Below are 13683 nucleotides of genomic sequence, written 5' to 3' on the forward strand. Positions count from 1 at the left end.
GAACAGCTGAAAACACTAGAAATGGAAATGGACAACCCCAGATACTAGGGACTGAATGTGTCCCCCCAACATTCATATGTGAAATCCTAACCCCAAGGTGATAGTAGTAGAAGGTGCGCCCTTTGAAAGGTGATTAGGTCATGAAGGCGGAGGGAGACCTCTCACCCCTCTGCCACATGAGGTGATACTGGGAAGATGGGACCCTCACCAGATGCCAAATCTGCCAGGGCCTTGAACTTGGCCTTTCCAGCCTTCAGAACTGTGAGAAAGATTTGTTTCTAAGCTATCCACTTTGTGATATTTTCACATCAAAAAGGGACTAAGACACCAAGTTTATCAGACTTTTATTTGTTTGTTTGTTTGAGACAGGGTCTTACTCTATCACCAGGCTGGAGTGCAGTGGCACGATCATGGTCCACTGCAGGCTTGAACTCGTGGACTTAAGTGAGCCCCCCAGCTCAGCCTCCTGAATAGCTTGGACTAGAGGCACACATCACCACACCCAGCTAATTTTATTTTTTGTAGAGACAGGGTCTCGGTTGCCCAGGCTGGTCTCGAACACTTGGCCTCAAGCTATTCTCTGGCCTCAGCCTCCCAAAGTGCTGGGATTACAGGCTTGAGCCACCGTACCCAACAAGAGACTTTAAAAGCCTTTTGGGAAGGTAAAAGTAGAGCAAACTCTAGTATTTGGAAGCAGGAATACCTGCAATTACACTCCCACCTGCCTCTTAGTAGGTCATGTGGAAGTAGATGTGATTTCATAAGAATCTTATAGAACATTGTGTGTCCAACACCTGGAAAATGGCCCATCAGTTAAGGATGACTTCTTTCTTTTTCTTGCCTGCTGTAGACAGTATTCTTTACATGGAACCTGCCTTAGAATTTAAAAATTAAAGAGGACAGAAAATCATCTAACTTCCAAAGATGATTATGAAGAATATAAGCAAGAAAATAAGATGAGCCTAGAATTTAAAAGTATAGAATTTATTAGGTACTGAATATAAAAATAAACCATCTAAATAGGGGCCCAGAGAACTTCCTTTATTTCTCTAGGTGTCTCTAGGTCTTTCTACCCCAACCCCAATAAAAACATGTTGCATATATAATGGATAGCAAAGACTAAAAAGATGGAAAGCTTCCAAAGACAGCAGACACTCAGCTTAAGGAGGGTGATGACCGGGTCAGATGAGATCTTCCTGGAGGAGCCCACCATTTTCTCCATCACAACACTGACAAAAAGATACCCTGGCCTTCTGGACCAGAGGCTGACATGAGTGGGTCCCTGAGCAAGTGACGGGCTGGAACTGCTGGTTGGGAGGCAGACGGCCTACTCCCTCATTGCATCCTCCAACTGCTTCACTATCAAAGCCTCCTTCTGCTCCTGCAGCACGTCACAGAACCGACGCATGGCTAGAGGGTCCAAATGGGGACAGAGAGAAATAGTGATTTAGTGGGTTTGCAGGTGGGTCCTAGACAGATCCAGGTCATGGTCAACCATAAAAGCCTCTCATTCAGGGATCCTGAACTTCACCCCTCCCATCTTTGGGATGGGTTTCCAAGTCTACATGTTACATCCCTGATTTCTTTTTGAATATCATTGTTATGTCAGCCTGCGAGACATCTCAATATCTCATATCAAAGCCTGTACTCTGGGGCTTATGGCCTTGGCCTCATTAGGATTTCTATTTGCCTCTAGTGTCTCTGCACTCAGCCTATCTTCTGTGCTAGCTCAAAAGAATTCTGCAACAAAACCCTTCATGAAAATGAACGATTCACTGCTATATTCCCAGCAGGTAGAACAGCATCTGGCATGTAGTGGAATGCAATAAATAAATGTTCACACGAATGTCCTATTCTCTATAACCTCAGAGAAGAATCTAAACTCTCTAGTATGGCATACAGGGACTTCCATGGTCACCTGCCTATCCATCTCACTAGCCTGGCAGCCCCACAAGGGCAGAGTACTACTTTTTTTGTTTTTGTTTGTTTGTTTGTTTGTGTTTTTTTTTGAAATGGAGTCTCACTCTGTCGCCCAGGCTGGAGTGCAGTGGTGCAATCTCAGCTTACTGCAACCTCTACCTCCCACGTTCAAGCAATTCTCCTGCCTCAGCACCCCCGAGTAGCTGGGACTACAGGCGCACACCACCATGCCTGGCTAATTTTTTGTATTTTTAGTAGAGATGGGGTTTCACCATGCTGGCCAGGCTGGTCTCGAACTCCTGACCTCATGATTTGCCTGCCTCGGCCTCCCAAAGTGCTGGGATTACAGGCATAAGACACTGTGCCCGGCCTCAGAATAGTACTCTTTAGCTTGTTGTCCCAATGCCTCACTCAATGGCAGTCACAGAACAGATACCCCAAATGGGTAATGAATGGATAGGTGCTTGCGGTACATATCAGTTCTTGTTTGCAAAAGCACTTAACTAAAGATAGACATGGAAACAGTGAATAAAGGGCTAGATCTATAGGATGTTTAAGGATGGGGAGAAGATTGAGATATTAAGTTGATGGGGCATCTTTAAAGGATTGGGAGGTCAGCTCCACTCACCCAATTTTAGCCGGGGGAGCTCATCTGCAAAGATGAGGCAGAACCAGCCTGGCTCCTTACACATGTAGGCTTTGCCACGGGATAACAACAGCTTGTTGTCCAGGAAGCGGCAATAGAGGAGCCGTTCTTCTTCAAATGTACAGGGATCCAGGTACTAGGGAGGGCACAGGAACAGAGCTGAGCCCAAGACCCAGCGGGCAGGTCTGCCCAAGAACACCTATCCTGATTCCCAGAACACACCTTTTTCAAGTTGATCCAGACATAGAGGCCAGAGCTGCTGTTGTGAAAGGGGATCTCCAATGCCTTCAGCTTGGCAGTGATGTACTTGTGAGCTTCCTGGAGCCGGTAGCAATTGGTGGGTAGGTACACTTTGTCAATCCATTCTGGATGGGTAGAGGAAAAACATTGTCATAGATACTACTACAGAAATCTACCGAGAGTTCCTTCCCAAATGCTCCCTTCCTGGGCTTCATGCAAGTTTGTTGTTTTTGTTTTGTTTGTTTAAAAACAAAAACAAACAAACAAAAAAACCAGAGTCGCCCTCTGTCACCCAGGCTAGAATGCAATGGCACAATCTCGGCACACTGCAATCTCCACCTCCTTGGCTCAAGCGATTCTCATGTCTCAGCCTCCCAAGTAACTGAGACTACAGGCGTATGCCACCACACCCAGCTAATTTTTGTATTTTTAGTAGAGATGGCGTTTCACCATGTTGGCCAGGCTGGTCTCAAACTCCTGGCCTCAAGTGATCCATCTACCTTGGCCTTCCAAAGTGCTGGGATTTTAGGTGTTAACCACTGCACCCCGCAAGCTATTTAAGACTAACTCTAGCATATTTGAGCTAATGGTGTCCACACCCAATACACCCACCTCTTATCTAAGACTCTGGTAAAGACACTGGGCTTCTCAAAGGTCTAGTAGGAAAGTTCTCTGAGTTCACAGCCCTGAGGCAAGGAGTCAATCCCCTAATAGGGGTTGATGCTGCTGTTGTTAACTGGGCAAGCAGCAGGGACTCACAGCTCCTACCACCCGAATTTGAGTCTCATACAATGGAGTTGAAGGAATATATGTGTGCCCGGGGATGCTCTTGGCCAATCGCCCTCAGCATTCATAGAACAGAACCACTTGGGGAACTATTAGAAGCCCTGATGCTCAGACTATATATCTGATATAGCTCAGGCTATATCAGGATCTTTGAAGATGGAACACACATGTCAGTATTTAAGCTCCCTGGGAAACTCCCATGTCCATCCAAGATTGAGGGCCAGCGTTCAAGGGGCTGGGATCTGGTTTCTGCCAAGTATCAAAGGTCTTGATATCTATGGAAGCATTCTGCTGGATTTCTCCTGTCTACCTCTCTCCCGTCCCAGACCTGAAAGCAAATTGTTTTCTAAACCAGCAAATATAATGATATTCGTTTGTTTCATTATATCCCAGCTATGAATTAAAACTTCCAGCTTCGTATCTGTTCTATTACAGGGAAGTAAAGAAAGTGAGTCGCTAAGCCTGGGCCATGGCTTTAAAGGGGAAAGTCCCTTCTGAGACCAGCATTCACTTGAGATCCAAATGAGGGGACGATGAATCCAGGTGCCACAGGCCTAGCCACACCAACTTGCCCAAATGGCAGCTCTCCTTTGGTCACCTCGGAAGATGAGATTATGTTGTATTAGAAGAGTCAGTGTGTTTGTTTTGTTTCTGGTTTTATAATCTTTGTCTAAAGCAAACCGTTTTGGGGACGGAAAATCTATATTCACATAAAGATTAATTTCTGAAGTTCCTACCTTTACAACTTAGAGTAGGATTAGCCATCCCACCTCTAGGCAGAACACAAGCTACCAGACATCCAGAAATTAAGCTCATCCTGTGGTTTTTTGTTTTTGTTTTCTGAGACAGAGTTTCACTTTCTACCGAGACTGGAGTGCAATGGCGCAATCTCAGCTCACTGCGACCTCTGCCTCCTGCATTCAAGAGAATCTCCTGCCTCAGCCCCCAAAGTAGCTGGGATTACAGGCGTGCGCCACCCCGCCTGGCTAATTTTGCATTTTTAGTAGAGACCGGGTTTTACCTTGTTGGCCAGGCTGGTCTCAAACTCCCGACCTCAAGTGATCTGCCCACCTCGGCCTCCCAAAGTGCTGGGATTACACACGTGAGCCACCACACCTGGCCTTGTCCTGTGTTTTAAAACAGCACCTCCATCTTCTGTCTATACCCTGCTGTGTTATCTGCCCTATCTTGCCCTCCTTCAAACTTCACGTCTTACGACAGTTAAATCTGAGACAGCACATAGGGTCTCAGTATATTAAGGGCACATCAGAGACCCAAGCAAATCCAAGAATTCCCCATGGCCATGACATCCAGCCAACATGCTGGCCTGTGCTAGAGCTCAGTACCTGTGTTCTGGAGCAGTTGACATAGCTTGTGCTGTGCGATGCCAGAGATACTGTGGAGGTAGCCAAAGGCACTCACAGCAGAGACCACCTCCTTGTTGTGGGTATACAGAGCACCAAAGCGGAAGCCAGAGATGCCAAAATCCTAGAGGAAGAAAAGTAGGAACAGGAACAAATGTTTTGTCTGCCTTCTATTCCTGGTTCCTCCTCCTTCCCTAGCCAAGGAGAGAAAGCAATGGCTCACCTTACTGGTACCCCAGATCACATGGGTCCTGTTGCGATCAGGCAAACTGAAGAAGAAATAGAAAAAAATAATTAAGGCTACAGAGAAATAGTTGATGAATATTTGGGGTATACGAGGGGAAAGTGGACTTGAGGTTCTTCCTAGACAGCAGGGCCTATAGGGCCCAACGTTCAAGAAACAGTTGTCCCAGTTAAGCCAGGAAGTCAACACAAGGTATCCCTGAAGACCTAGAGGGAACAGAACCGAAATGCCCACTGAATGAAGTCTAGGGCCTTCAGCCTGACATGTGGCTCTCCTACAGCTTGGCCAAAGCTACCTTCCTGGCAGTTGGCTCTTCAGATGTGGGTCACCATCATTTCTAGAACATGCCTGAATATTTCTTACTGCTCCATCTTTGGTGAAGCTGTTCCTTCTGCCAGGCATTTCCTTCCCTTGCTTTGAATGCTGCAATCCCATCTCTAGGGCCAGATACTACCCTTCAGAAGGTTCTGCCTCCTTTTTCTTTCCCTGTGCTCTACTTATCAAGAAGCTCCTACCCTGGCATTTTATGAGGCTTTATTTTGACCTTTGACGGTAGAGACTTTCTACCTTGACCTCAACTTATTGTATACAAAATGGCGTATAAACTAGAAGACATTTAGGGGGAAAGATGATGCTTTGATTGTATTCACAGCCCCTGTGAGCAGTTAACTGGCTATGTGCTAGGAACTGAGTTAAGTTCATGTCACAGAAACTCACCCTGCAAAACAAGAACCTTGTGGTTCTCGTTCCCAACTCCAGCTGAGACCAACTCACCTTTTCATGCTCAGAACACTGTGGAATGTGACGGATTCATCAAACACAGACAGCATATAAATCTCATCTATGATCACATGTAGGTTATACCTGTAGATTAGATGAAAGAAGAATAAGGTCTAGCTTATCTCTAGCCTTTTTTCTTAGCATGCTTTTTACAAGCATCTTTGTAATCTTAAGTCACGTCTTTTATAGTGTTCTCTGGACACAGATCATGTACTCCTACTGCCCCAGCAGCCCATTTGACCCTCCAAGGGGCATAGTAAGGTAGATGGGGTGGTACACCAGAAGGGACCCTTGGACCTAGCTTGGGGGTAATGAGAAGGAATAGGAACCAGAAGATACATTGAGAACATCTTGTCTAACCTTAGCTAACCATTCAACCATCAAGCAGAGACTATGGGAAGAGGTTGGGTAGCCCAGATAATTTTTAACTGGTAGAGTCAGGAGCTCCTAACTGCTTATGTGCCTCATTCATTCTCCCAACAATTGTCACTACTGTCATCTCCATTTCAGATGAAGAAACTAAGGCGGGCTGGGCCCCGTGGCTCATGGCTGTAATCCCAGCACTTTGGGAGGCCAAGGCGGGTGGATCATGAGGTCAGGAGTTCAAGACCAGCCTGGACAACATGGTGAAACCCTGTCTCTACTAAAAATACAAAACTTAGCTGGGTGTGTTGGTGCATGCCTGCAATTGTAGTGACTCAGGAGGCTGAGGCAGGAGAATTGCTTGAACCTGGGAGGTGGAGGTTGCAGTGAGCTGAGATCCCGCCACAGCACTCTAGCCTGGGTGACAGAGCATGACTCTGTCTCAAAAAAAAAAGAAAAAGAAAAAGAAAAAAAAAGAAACTAAGGCTCTTAGCTGTAAAGTCAATTAGCAGGTGCTATAGCTGGGAGGTGAACCCATTCTATCCAATTCTTGCCTACCCTCTCTAGCATTTTCCTCCTGACCCCATGCTGCACCATTCATTGTTCTGGGTTAGTCATGAAGTTTGACTAAGTCTGTTTCTTATGGAAAATGGAAGGTTATCTGCCTTAAGTAATAGGACTATTTCAGGACTCCAGAGAAAACTAAGGTTAACTTGCTCTTTTTTTTTTTTTTTTTTTTTTTTTTTTTTTTTGAGACGGAGTCTTGCTCTGTAGCCCAGGCTGGACTGCAGTGGCCGGATCTCAGCTCACTGCAAGCTCTGCCTCCCGGGTTTACACCATTCTCCTGCCTCAGCCTCCCGAGTAGCTGGGACTACAGGCGCCCGCCACCTCGCCCGGCTAGTTTTTTGTATTTTTAGTAGAGACGGGGTTTCACCGTGTTAGCCAGGATGGTCTCGATCTCCTGACCTCGTGATCCGCCCGTCTCGGCCTCCCAAAGTGCTGGGATTACAGGCTTGAGCCACCGCGCCCGGCCTAACTTGCTCTTAGAAAGGAACGTGAAGCTCTGTAGGAACACGTCTTCATCCCACAAGGTCTGAGAGTGTCTTCCTCGGCACTCTAGCCCAAGTGGCTTCTGAAATGGATGCTGGGAGAAAGTACTTAAGCTTAAGCAGAAAAGTAACAAATTATATATTTTTAAGTGACATATTTGTCAGAAAACAAAACTATATTTTGACTGTTATATAAATGTCAATACATAGGCTGAGGCTAGAAAGGAAATGGCAAAAAGTTTGAAGTGGTAAGTATGTGATTGCATTTTCCTTCATTTTAATTTCAGTTAGTTTTATATAACTCTGCAAAGTATGGTATATAGTGAGAATATTTAGGGTAAATTACTTTTTGAGACAAAGTCTTACTCTGTTGCCTAGGCTGGAGCACGATCTCGCCTCACTGCAACCTCCTCCTCCCCGGCTCAAGCAATTCTCATGTCTCAGCCTCCCAAGTAGCTGGGACTGTAGGTGCCCACCACCATGCCTGGCTAATTTTGTATTTTTAGTGGAGACAAGGTTTCCCCCTGTTGGCCAGGCTGTTCTCGAACTCCTGACCTCAAGTGATCCACTGCCTCGGCGTCCCAAAGTGCTGGGATTACAGGCATGTGCCACCAGATCTGGCTCTTGACTACTTGACTGTAAGTGACGGGAATCCTTTCAAGGAACATTACCTAGTCTCAAGGGGTGGAACTCATACCTCTTGGCAAATTCCAGGTATTTCATTAGCGAGTCTGGGGAGTAGATGTCACCCACAGGATTCTGAGGGTTGATTAGCACAAGGCCTCGGACCTTCTTCCCCTAAGAAAAACCCAAATATAACTGAGTGAATACAAGTCCTTTGCATCTACCCTAAATTCAAACAAGGATCTTTTACAGGTCAGGCACCCTAAAAGGCCTAGGTAGGGTCTTGAAGCAGCAACTACTCTACTGCCCAAAGAGGGGGAACAGGAAGGAAGTCTGGGGCTGCTATAACATCCCCATAGGACTCAGGGATCTAGAGGGACACACCCCTGGATCATTCACTGTCTCTTCCAACTAAGGACAGCCCACCAGGTCTTGGTGAACAAGCAGCACCAGAGTTTCAATACTCAAACCGCTTTCAGGACCAGCAGTGGCCATCCTAAAAATATGGTTCCCTCTTTACCTCAAACCTAGCTTCAAGCAGGGCTTCCTCTAACTTGTCCACAGTGAGCTGGAAAGGTTGGGTGTTTGTAACAGTGACCTGGAAGAGAAACATTATGTGAGAAGTGTCTCTTAAAGTCTAAGCCTTGATTCCTCATTCCCATAAGCCCCAGATTATCCTCTGCCTTCATACCAGAGTGCCAGTCCACGTGCCTTCTCCACCCCTACCCAACCACTTAGATGGGTAGAAAGCAAGCCCCTCTACCCCTTTAAGTGTCCCAAAACAGTCCATTGTCTAGGTGTATGGAGCAGGGAAGGGGCCCCAATCAGACCTCACTCTCCAGGTAGACAGGAATCAACTCAACCTTTGCATACAGGCGGGAGCTAAAGGCAAAGCCACCATAGAAGGGAGCAGGGACCAGGAAGGCCTCTGGAAATAGAGAGACAGAGCCATCATTTCAAAGTCTCCCAATCAGAGCCTGTTGCCAGGCTTCCCAAAATAGCAAAGCTGTTGACCAAAAAAAAAAAAAAGTCAGTTTCACGATCCTTTCTACCTGGGGATTAATGTTCTTAGGTTCAGGTGCTATGAAAGTTATCCATTATTATAGACATCACTGGGGGAAACAAAACTCTAGTTTCTTCTTTGCAGGTATACTAGAGAAGAAGAGGGAAGAATATCACTGAATAACTCAGAATCCAGGGCACAAGTTAAGCAAGGCTCACTAGCATATGGAGCAATGGCTATAAGGAAAGTCTCAACTGATCCAGGCCAAATATCAGAGGTCAAGGTCCATGTGCAAGGAGGGCTCCTTGTTTGGACCTGGGGATCTCACTTTCTTTTCTTCCCATCCATTTGGCCTTACTGATAAGTTAAGAGAAGCTCCTTTGCATGAAAGGGACTATCTTAACCACTTCTTTTGATGCATCCAGAGCTCTTTAACATTGGAGCCTCTTGCTTAAGCATTGTTACAGGGGAGGTTGAGAACAGTCCACTCAACCTTGTTTGGTCCAGGACTAATTAACCTTTTTCTGAAGAGATAAGAAATCTATATTGTCTGAGCCCGTTGTCATGGCTTTCTGTTTTGCAGCTGAGCCCAAAAGCCCAGCCATGAACATAGTAGGTAGGCCCCCATCGTCATTCCTAGGGCATACCTCCTTGAGGTTCATCATGTCTCTCTCTTCCATTAAATGGCGAATCCAAACCCCTTGCTCCCACAGAAATAGGAAGATAACCTAGTCAGTGTGGGAAAAGGCCCACCACTGTGGGGAAAAGGCCTTGAGTCAGGATGCTCTTCTTCCTCAAAATCCAGTGCCTGTGTGTTCCTACCCATGTTGCTAGTATTTCATTGAGAGGGAAAGCAGAGCCCACTGACTTACCGCCTGGATCACACAGAACCATGGCCAGGGCAGAGAAGACAGAGCAGCAGCCATTTAGAACAACCACCTGAAGACAACACATGAGAGGCAGAAGTCAAAACCAATACCTATGTGAGAAGGGGTAGCCATGCTTTCTCCATCCTCCTGGGCAGAACAGGCACAGGGAACCTCCTCAGCTGGGACACATTGGCCTTCACACTGCCCTGGCCCCTGAGAGTCTCCACTGGTTCTCCTTGTGCCCCCTAGAAAGGGCAGAGCATCCTCCAAGAATATAGCCCTCCACCAGGGTGGCAGCAAGGCTGGGAAACTGACTCACGTTTTCTGGATCAAGTTGGGTAGATGCCCTGCAGTAGTAGGTCAGGAACCGGGCCACTTCTTCCCGCAGGCTGTAAACAGACCCAGAGAGACCTTGTGGTTCTCGAGCCCCTTTCCTCGCTCATGGTCTGGATGGTCATTGTCCAGCCTAATAGGGACCTTTGCTACCCAGTCCAACCTCATATCACAGGGCTACTGACTGAGACCATCAACTCCCCAAGTCACACAGACAATAAGTGAGAGTTGGCACAAGAACTCGGGCCTTTTGAATTATTCCTACTATACCATGAATAACCCTTCCTACTATACCAGGCTGCCTCCTGATGAAGTTTTGCTCTAGGCATTTTCTAGACGTTATTACCCAAAGAGACAGGGAGGTAACCAACCAGGAATTTGGTGCCTTGAATCCTCCTTCTGGATAAGGACAGCTGCCTGTGGGACCAAGAGACCCTAAATCTGAAAGTCACTTACAACGGCTGCCCTCTCCAATCAGGGTACTGCAGCAAGGCATCCTCAATGCAGTTCATGTCCCTTTCTTGCAACTGTTGACAAATAGAACATGAAAACAGGTAGGCCAGAGAAGTCCAAGAGGCCTCATCCTACTCCTAGTTCATACAAGAGTGTTTGCCCTCCACATACATGACCTCCTAGAAAGGGTATGGGTATACACACTGAGTGCTCCTTAATGAATGGAGGCTACCATCTTGTCATAAATTACACAAGTAGATACCTCACTGGGAAGTATTTGACCCAGAGGTTCCCATAGCAACCTTCCCACCATATACCTAATCAGAGAATACCTCTGGACAGTCAGCAAGGCCAGGAGGTTAAATGTGCTATTCTAGAAGCTATTTCTTCACTCTTCCTCCCAGCTCCTATGTCTCACCCCTGTATCTACCACAGCTGAGGAGCATGCTAGGGGGAGGGGGCGGGTCCCAACATAGCCCAGAACATCCTTACTCTTTCAGTCATCAGATCCATGCAGAGCTTGTTCTCACTGGTGCCAAGGTTAATGAAGCCCTGGAGATGGAAGGAATCCAAGATCAGGCCAGTCCTCTTGCTCCACCCTATATAGATCCCTTGAAACACACTAAGAAATGTTCATCTCAGATTAGCTCAAATGGAGATCTCACTGCCCACGAGGCAATTCAATCCAAATTTGACAACTTTACACGTTAGGAAAGCTTTCTATGAACCCAAAATAGTACAGCTTGCAAATTTCCCCCTTAGAGCCACATAAATAAGTTATGTCCTATCGACCAGTCATTGAGTTCTTATCATGTGCCAGACACTAGACCAAGTGTTTCACGTGAGTTGTCTCAATTCCTGAGAAGAAGGTTCTATATACTCCAATTTAAAGAGTGAAGTTTAGAAAAGTTGAATAACTTACTAGCCATGTGACCTTGGGTGATAGGCAGAACTCTACCTACCTGACTCCTGACCCTGGACCCTTAATCCCCAAGGCCCCACCTGGCACCTACCTCTGCTACTTCTCCTTACACATTAGGGCCTTCTAAGTTATTATGGAAGACTAGAAAGAACAGAAGGGGAAGGTATAGCTAATGCTGCCCTCCACCCTCTGGTTGGAGAGCTGCTGCTAAGGACCCCCTTTGCTGGAAGCCTTTCATCAGTTCCCCATCGCCCTTAGGGTAACATGCCTTTTTATTTTTTATTTTTTTAATTTTTTTTTTTTGAGCTAGGGTCCTACTCTGTCCACTCTGTCACCCAGGCTGGAGTGCAGTGGCATGATCTCAGCTCACTGCAACCTCCACCCACCGGGGTCAAGTGATCCTCCCACCTCAGCTTCCCAGATAGTTGGGACTATAGGTGTGTGCCACCACGCCTAGCTAGTTTTTGTATTTTTTGTAGAGATGAGGTTTCACCATGTTGCCCAGGCTCGTCTCGAATTCCTGGACTTGAGCAATCCACCAACCTTGGCCTCCCAAAGTGCTGGGATTACAGGCATGAGCCACCATGCCCGGCCCCTTAGGGTAACATCTTAACATCTCCCATCCACCTCTGTTCACACCTACTGCCACAGCACCAGTGGTCCCTACTCTGGCCACTGGATCTCCTTTCCCAATCACTCCTAGCCCTTCATATCTTGACAGTTTTACCTGTGCTGTTCCTCCTGCCTGGAGGGTCATGGCCATGACCATCACCACATGGCTAGCAGATTCAGCCTTTAAGACATCTTCCCAGACCACCTGAAGTGGGCATCCCTTTCGTGCTCTTGGGAAGATTTTTTTTTTTTTTTTTTTTTTTGAGACGGAGTCTTGCTGTGTCGCCCAGGCTGGAGTGCAGTGGCCGGATCTCAGCTCACTGCAAGCTCCGCCTCCCAGGTTTACACCATTCTCCTGCCTCAGCCTCCCGAGTAGCTGGGACTACAGGCGCCCGCCACCTCGCCCAGCTAATTTTTTGTATTTTTTTTAAGGAGAGACGGGGTTTCACTGTGTTAGCCAGGATGGTCTCGATCTCCTGACCTCGTGATCCACCCGTCTCGGCCTCCCAAAGTGCTAGGATTATAGGCTTGAGCCACCGCGCCCAGCCTTGGGAAGATTATTAATGTCTGTGCCCCAGTTGCTGACTCCATTCATCACTATACTAAGTTCTATAATGGCAGGCTCATTTGCCCCTGTGACCACAGGGGCCAACTCCTAATAATTAAGAGCTGGGATTTAGGGAGAGGGAAAGATTTGGGGGTGGAGGGAGTTTTCCAACTTTCTGGGGCATTATCACTTTATTTCTGCAATTACTCCCTTATCTGCAAGATGACAAGAGTGCCCATTTCATAAGGCTATAAAGAATGAGAGCACATACAGCACTTGGCCCAGGACTCAGTAAATCCAAGTGACTGGAGCCCATGAGGATGCTGCCCATCCCCCACCCCAAATTCTCACCAAGGTGTTCTTGTCCTTATGATATTTATCTTTTTGGTAGGCATTGTAGTCCTGGAAGCTTGACTGATAGAAGACAGAGATGTCAATCCCACGGTTGGATAGGTCACGGCTGACAAAGGCAGCTTCACAGTCACTCAGTTGGGGAACTGGATCAGGCTGCCCAGACAGTTGGGCCCTCTGCCCATATCTGACATCACCCCTAGAGTCCTCAGAAGGAAGAGGCACTTGGAGCTCCAGGTCACTTGTAGCCTCAGACTGTAGGAGGTTGATCATCCGGCATATTAAGCAACTCAGAAGGGCTTCTTTCTCACGGATGGCCTGTGTGTGCCTCCTTTCCTCCAGTGACAGCCCCTGTCTGCTCGTCAGCTGCACGAAGTGCTCCCTCATGGCCTGCCGCAAGTGCAGTGTTATCTCCAGCAGCTGGGGATAGATGCTGTGGCCTCTGGGGACCTGGTCTCTCCTCTGGCCGGAGGGCACAGGAAGGGTGTCTGACCAATGACTCATACTCCAGGTATCTTTACTGGCCTCTGCAGGCTGCCTGGCACCTACGGAGAAAGAGACCATTGACACTGGAGCA

At 47.1% G+C, this 13683-nt stretch overlaps 1 protein-coding gene across 1 annotated transcript in view; it reads right to left on the reverse strand.

Moving 5' to 3' along the window:
* Window positions 1-957: 957 nt before the first annotated feature.
* ACCSL (1-aminocyclopropane-1-carboxylate synthase homolog (inactive) like) overlaps window positions 958-13683 on the reverse strand; it is a 96456-nt gene continuing 83730 nt past the window's right edge. Inside the window, exons 2-15 of the mRNA XM_008000993.3 lie at window positions 13107-13651; window positions 11167-11226; window positions 10678-10748; window positions 10208-10277; window positions 9892-9958; window positions 8847-8944; window positions 8537-8614; window positions 8090-8190; window positions 5975-6064; window positions 5180-5225; window positions 4939-5080; window positions 2789-2931; window positions 2549-2702; window positions 958-1410 (exon numbers count right to left, since the gene is read on the reverse strand). Of these exons, the coding sequence (XP_007999184.1) occupies window positions 1328-1410; window positions 2549-2702; window positions 2789-2931; window positions 4939-5080; window positions 5180-5225; window positions 5975-6064; window positions 8090-8190; window positions 8537-8614; window positions 8847-8944; window positions 9892-9958; window positions 10208-10277; window positions 10678-10748; window positions 11167-11226; window positions 13107-13651 (1748 nt within the window). The 3' untranslated portion in view covers window positions 958-1327. The remainder of the gene's footprint in view (window positions 1411-2548; window positions 2703-2788; window positions 2932-4938; window positions 5081-5179; window positions 5226-5974; window positions 6065-8089; window positions 8191-8536; window positions 8615-8846; window positions 8945-9891; window positions 9959-10207; window positions 10278-10677; window positions 10749-11166; window positions 11227-13106; window positions 13652-13683) is intronic.

Source organism: Chlorocebus sabaeus, chromosome 1 (genome assembly GCF_047675955.1).
Source record: "Chlorocebus sabaeus isolate Y175 chromosome 1, mChlSab1.0.hap1, whole genome shotgun sequence".
NCBI classification, from domain to species: Eukaryota; Metazoa; Chordata; class Mammalia; order Primates; family Cercopithecidae; genus Chlorocebus; species Chlorocebus sabaeus.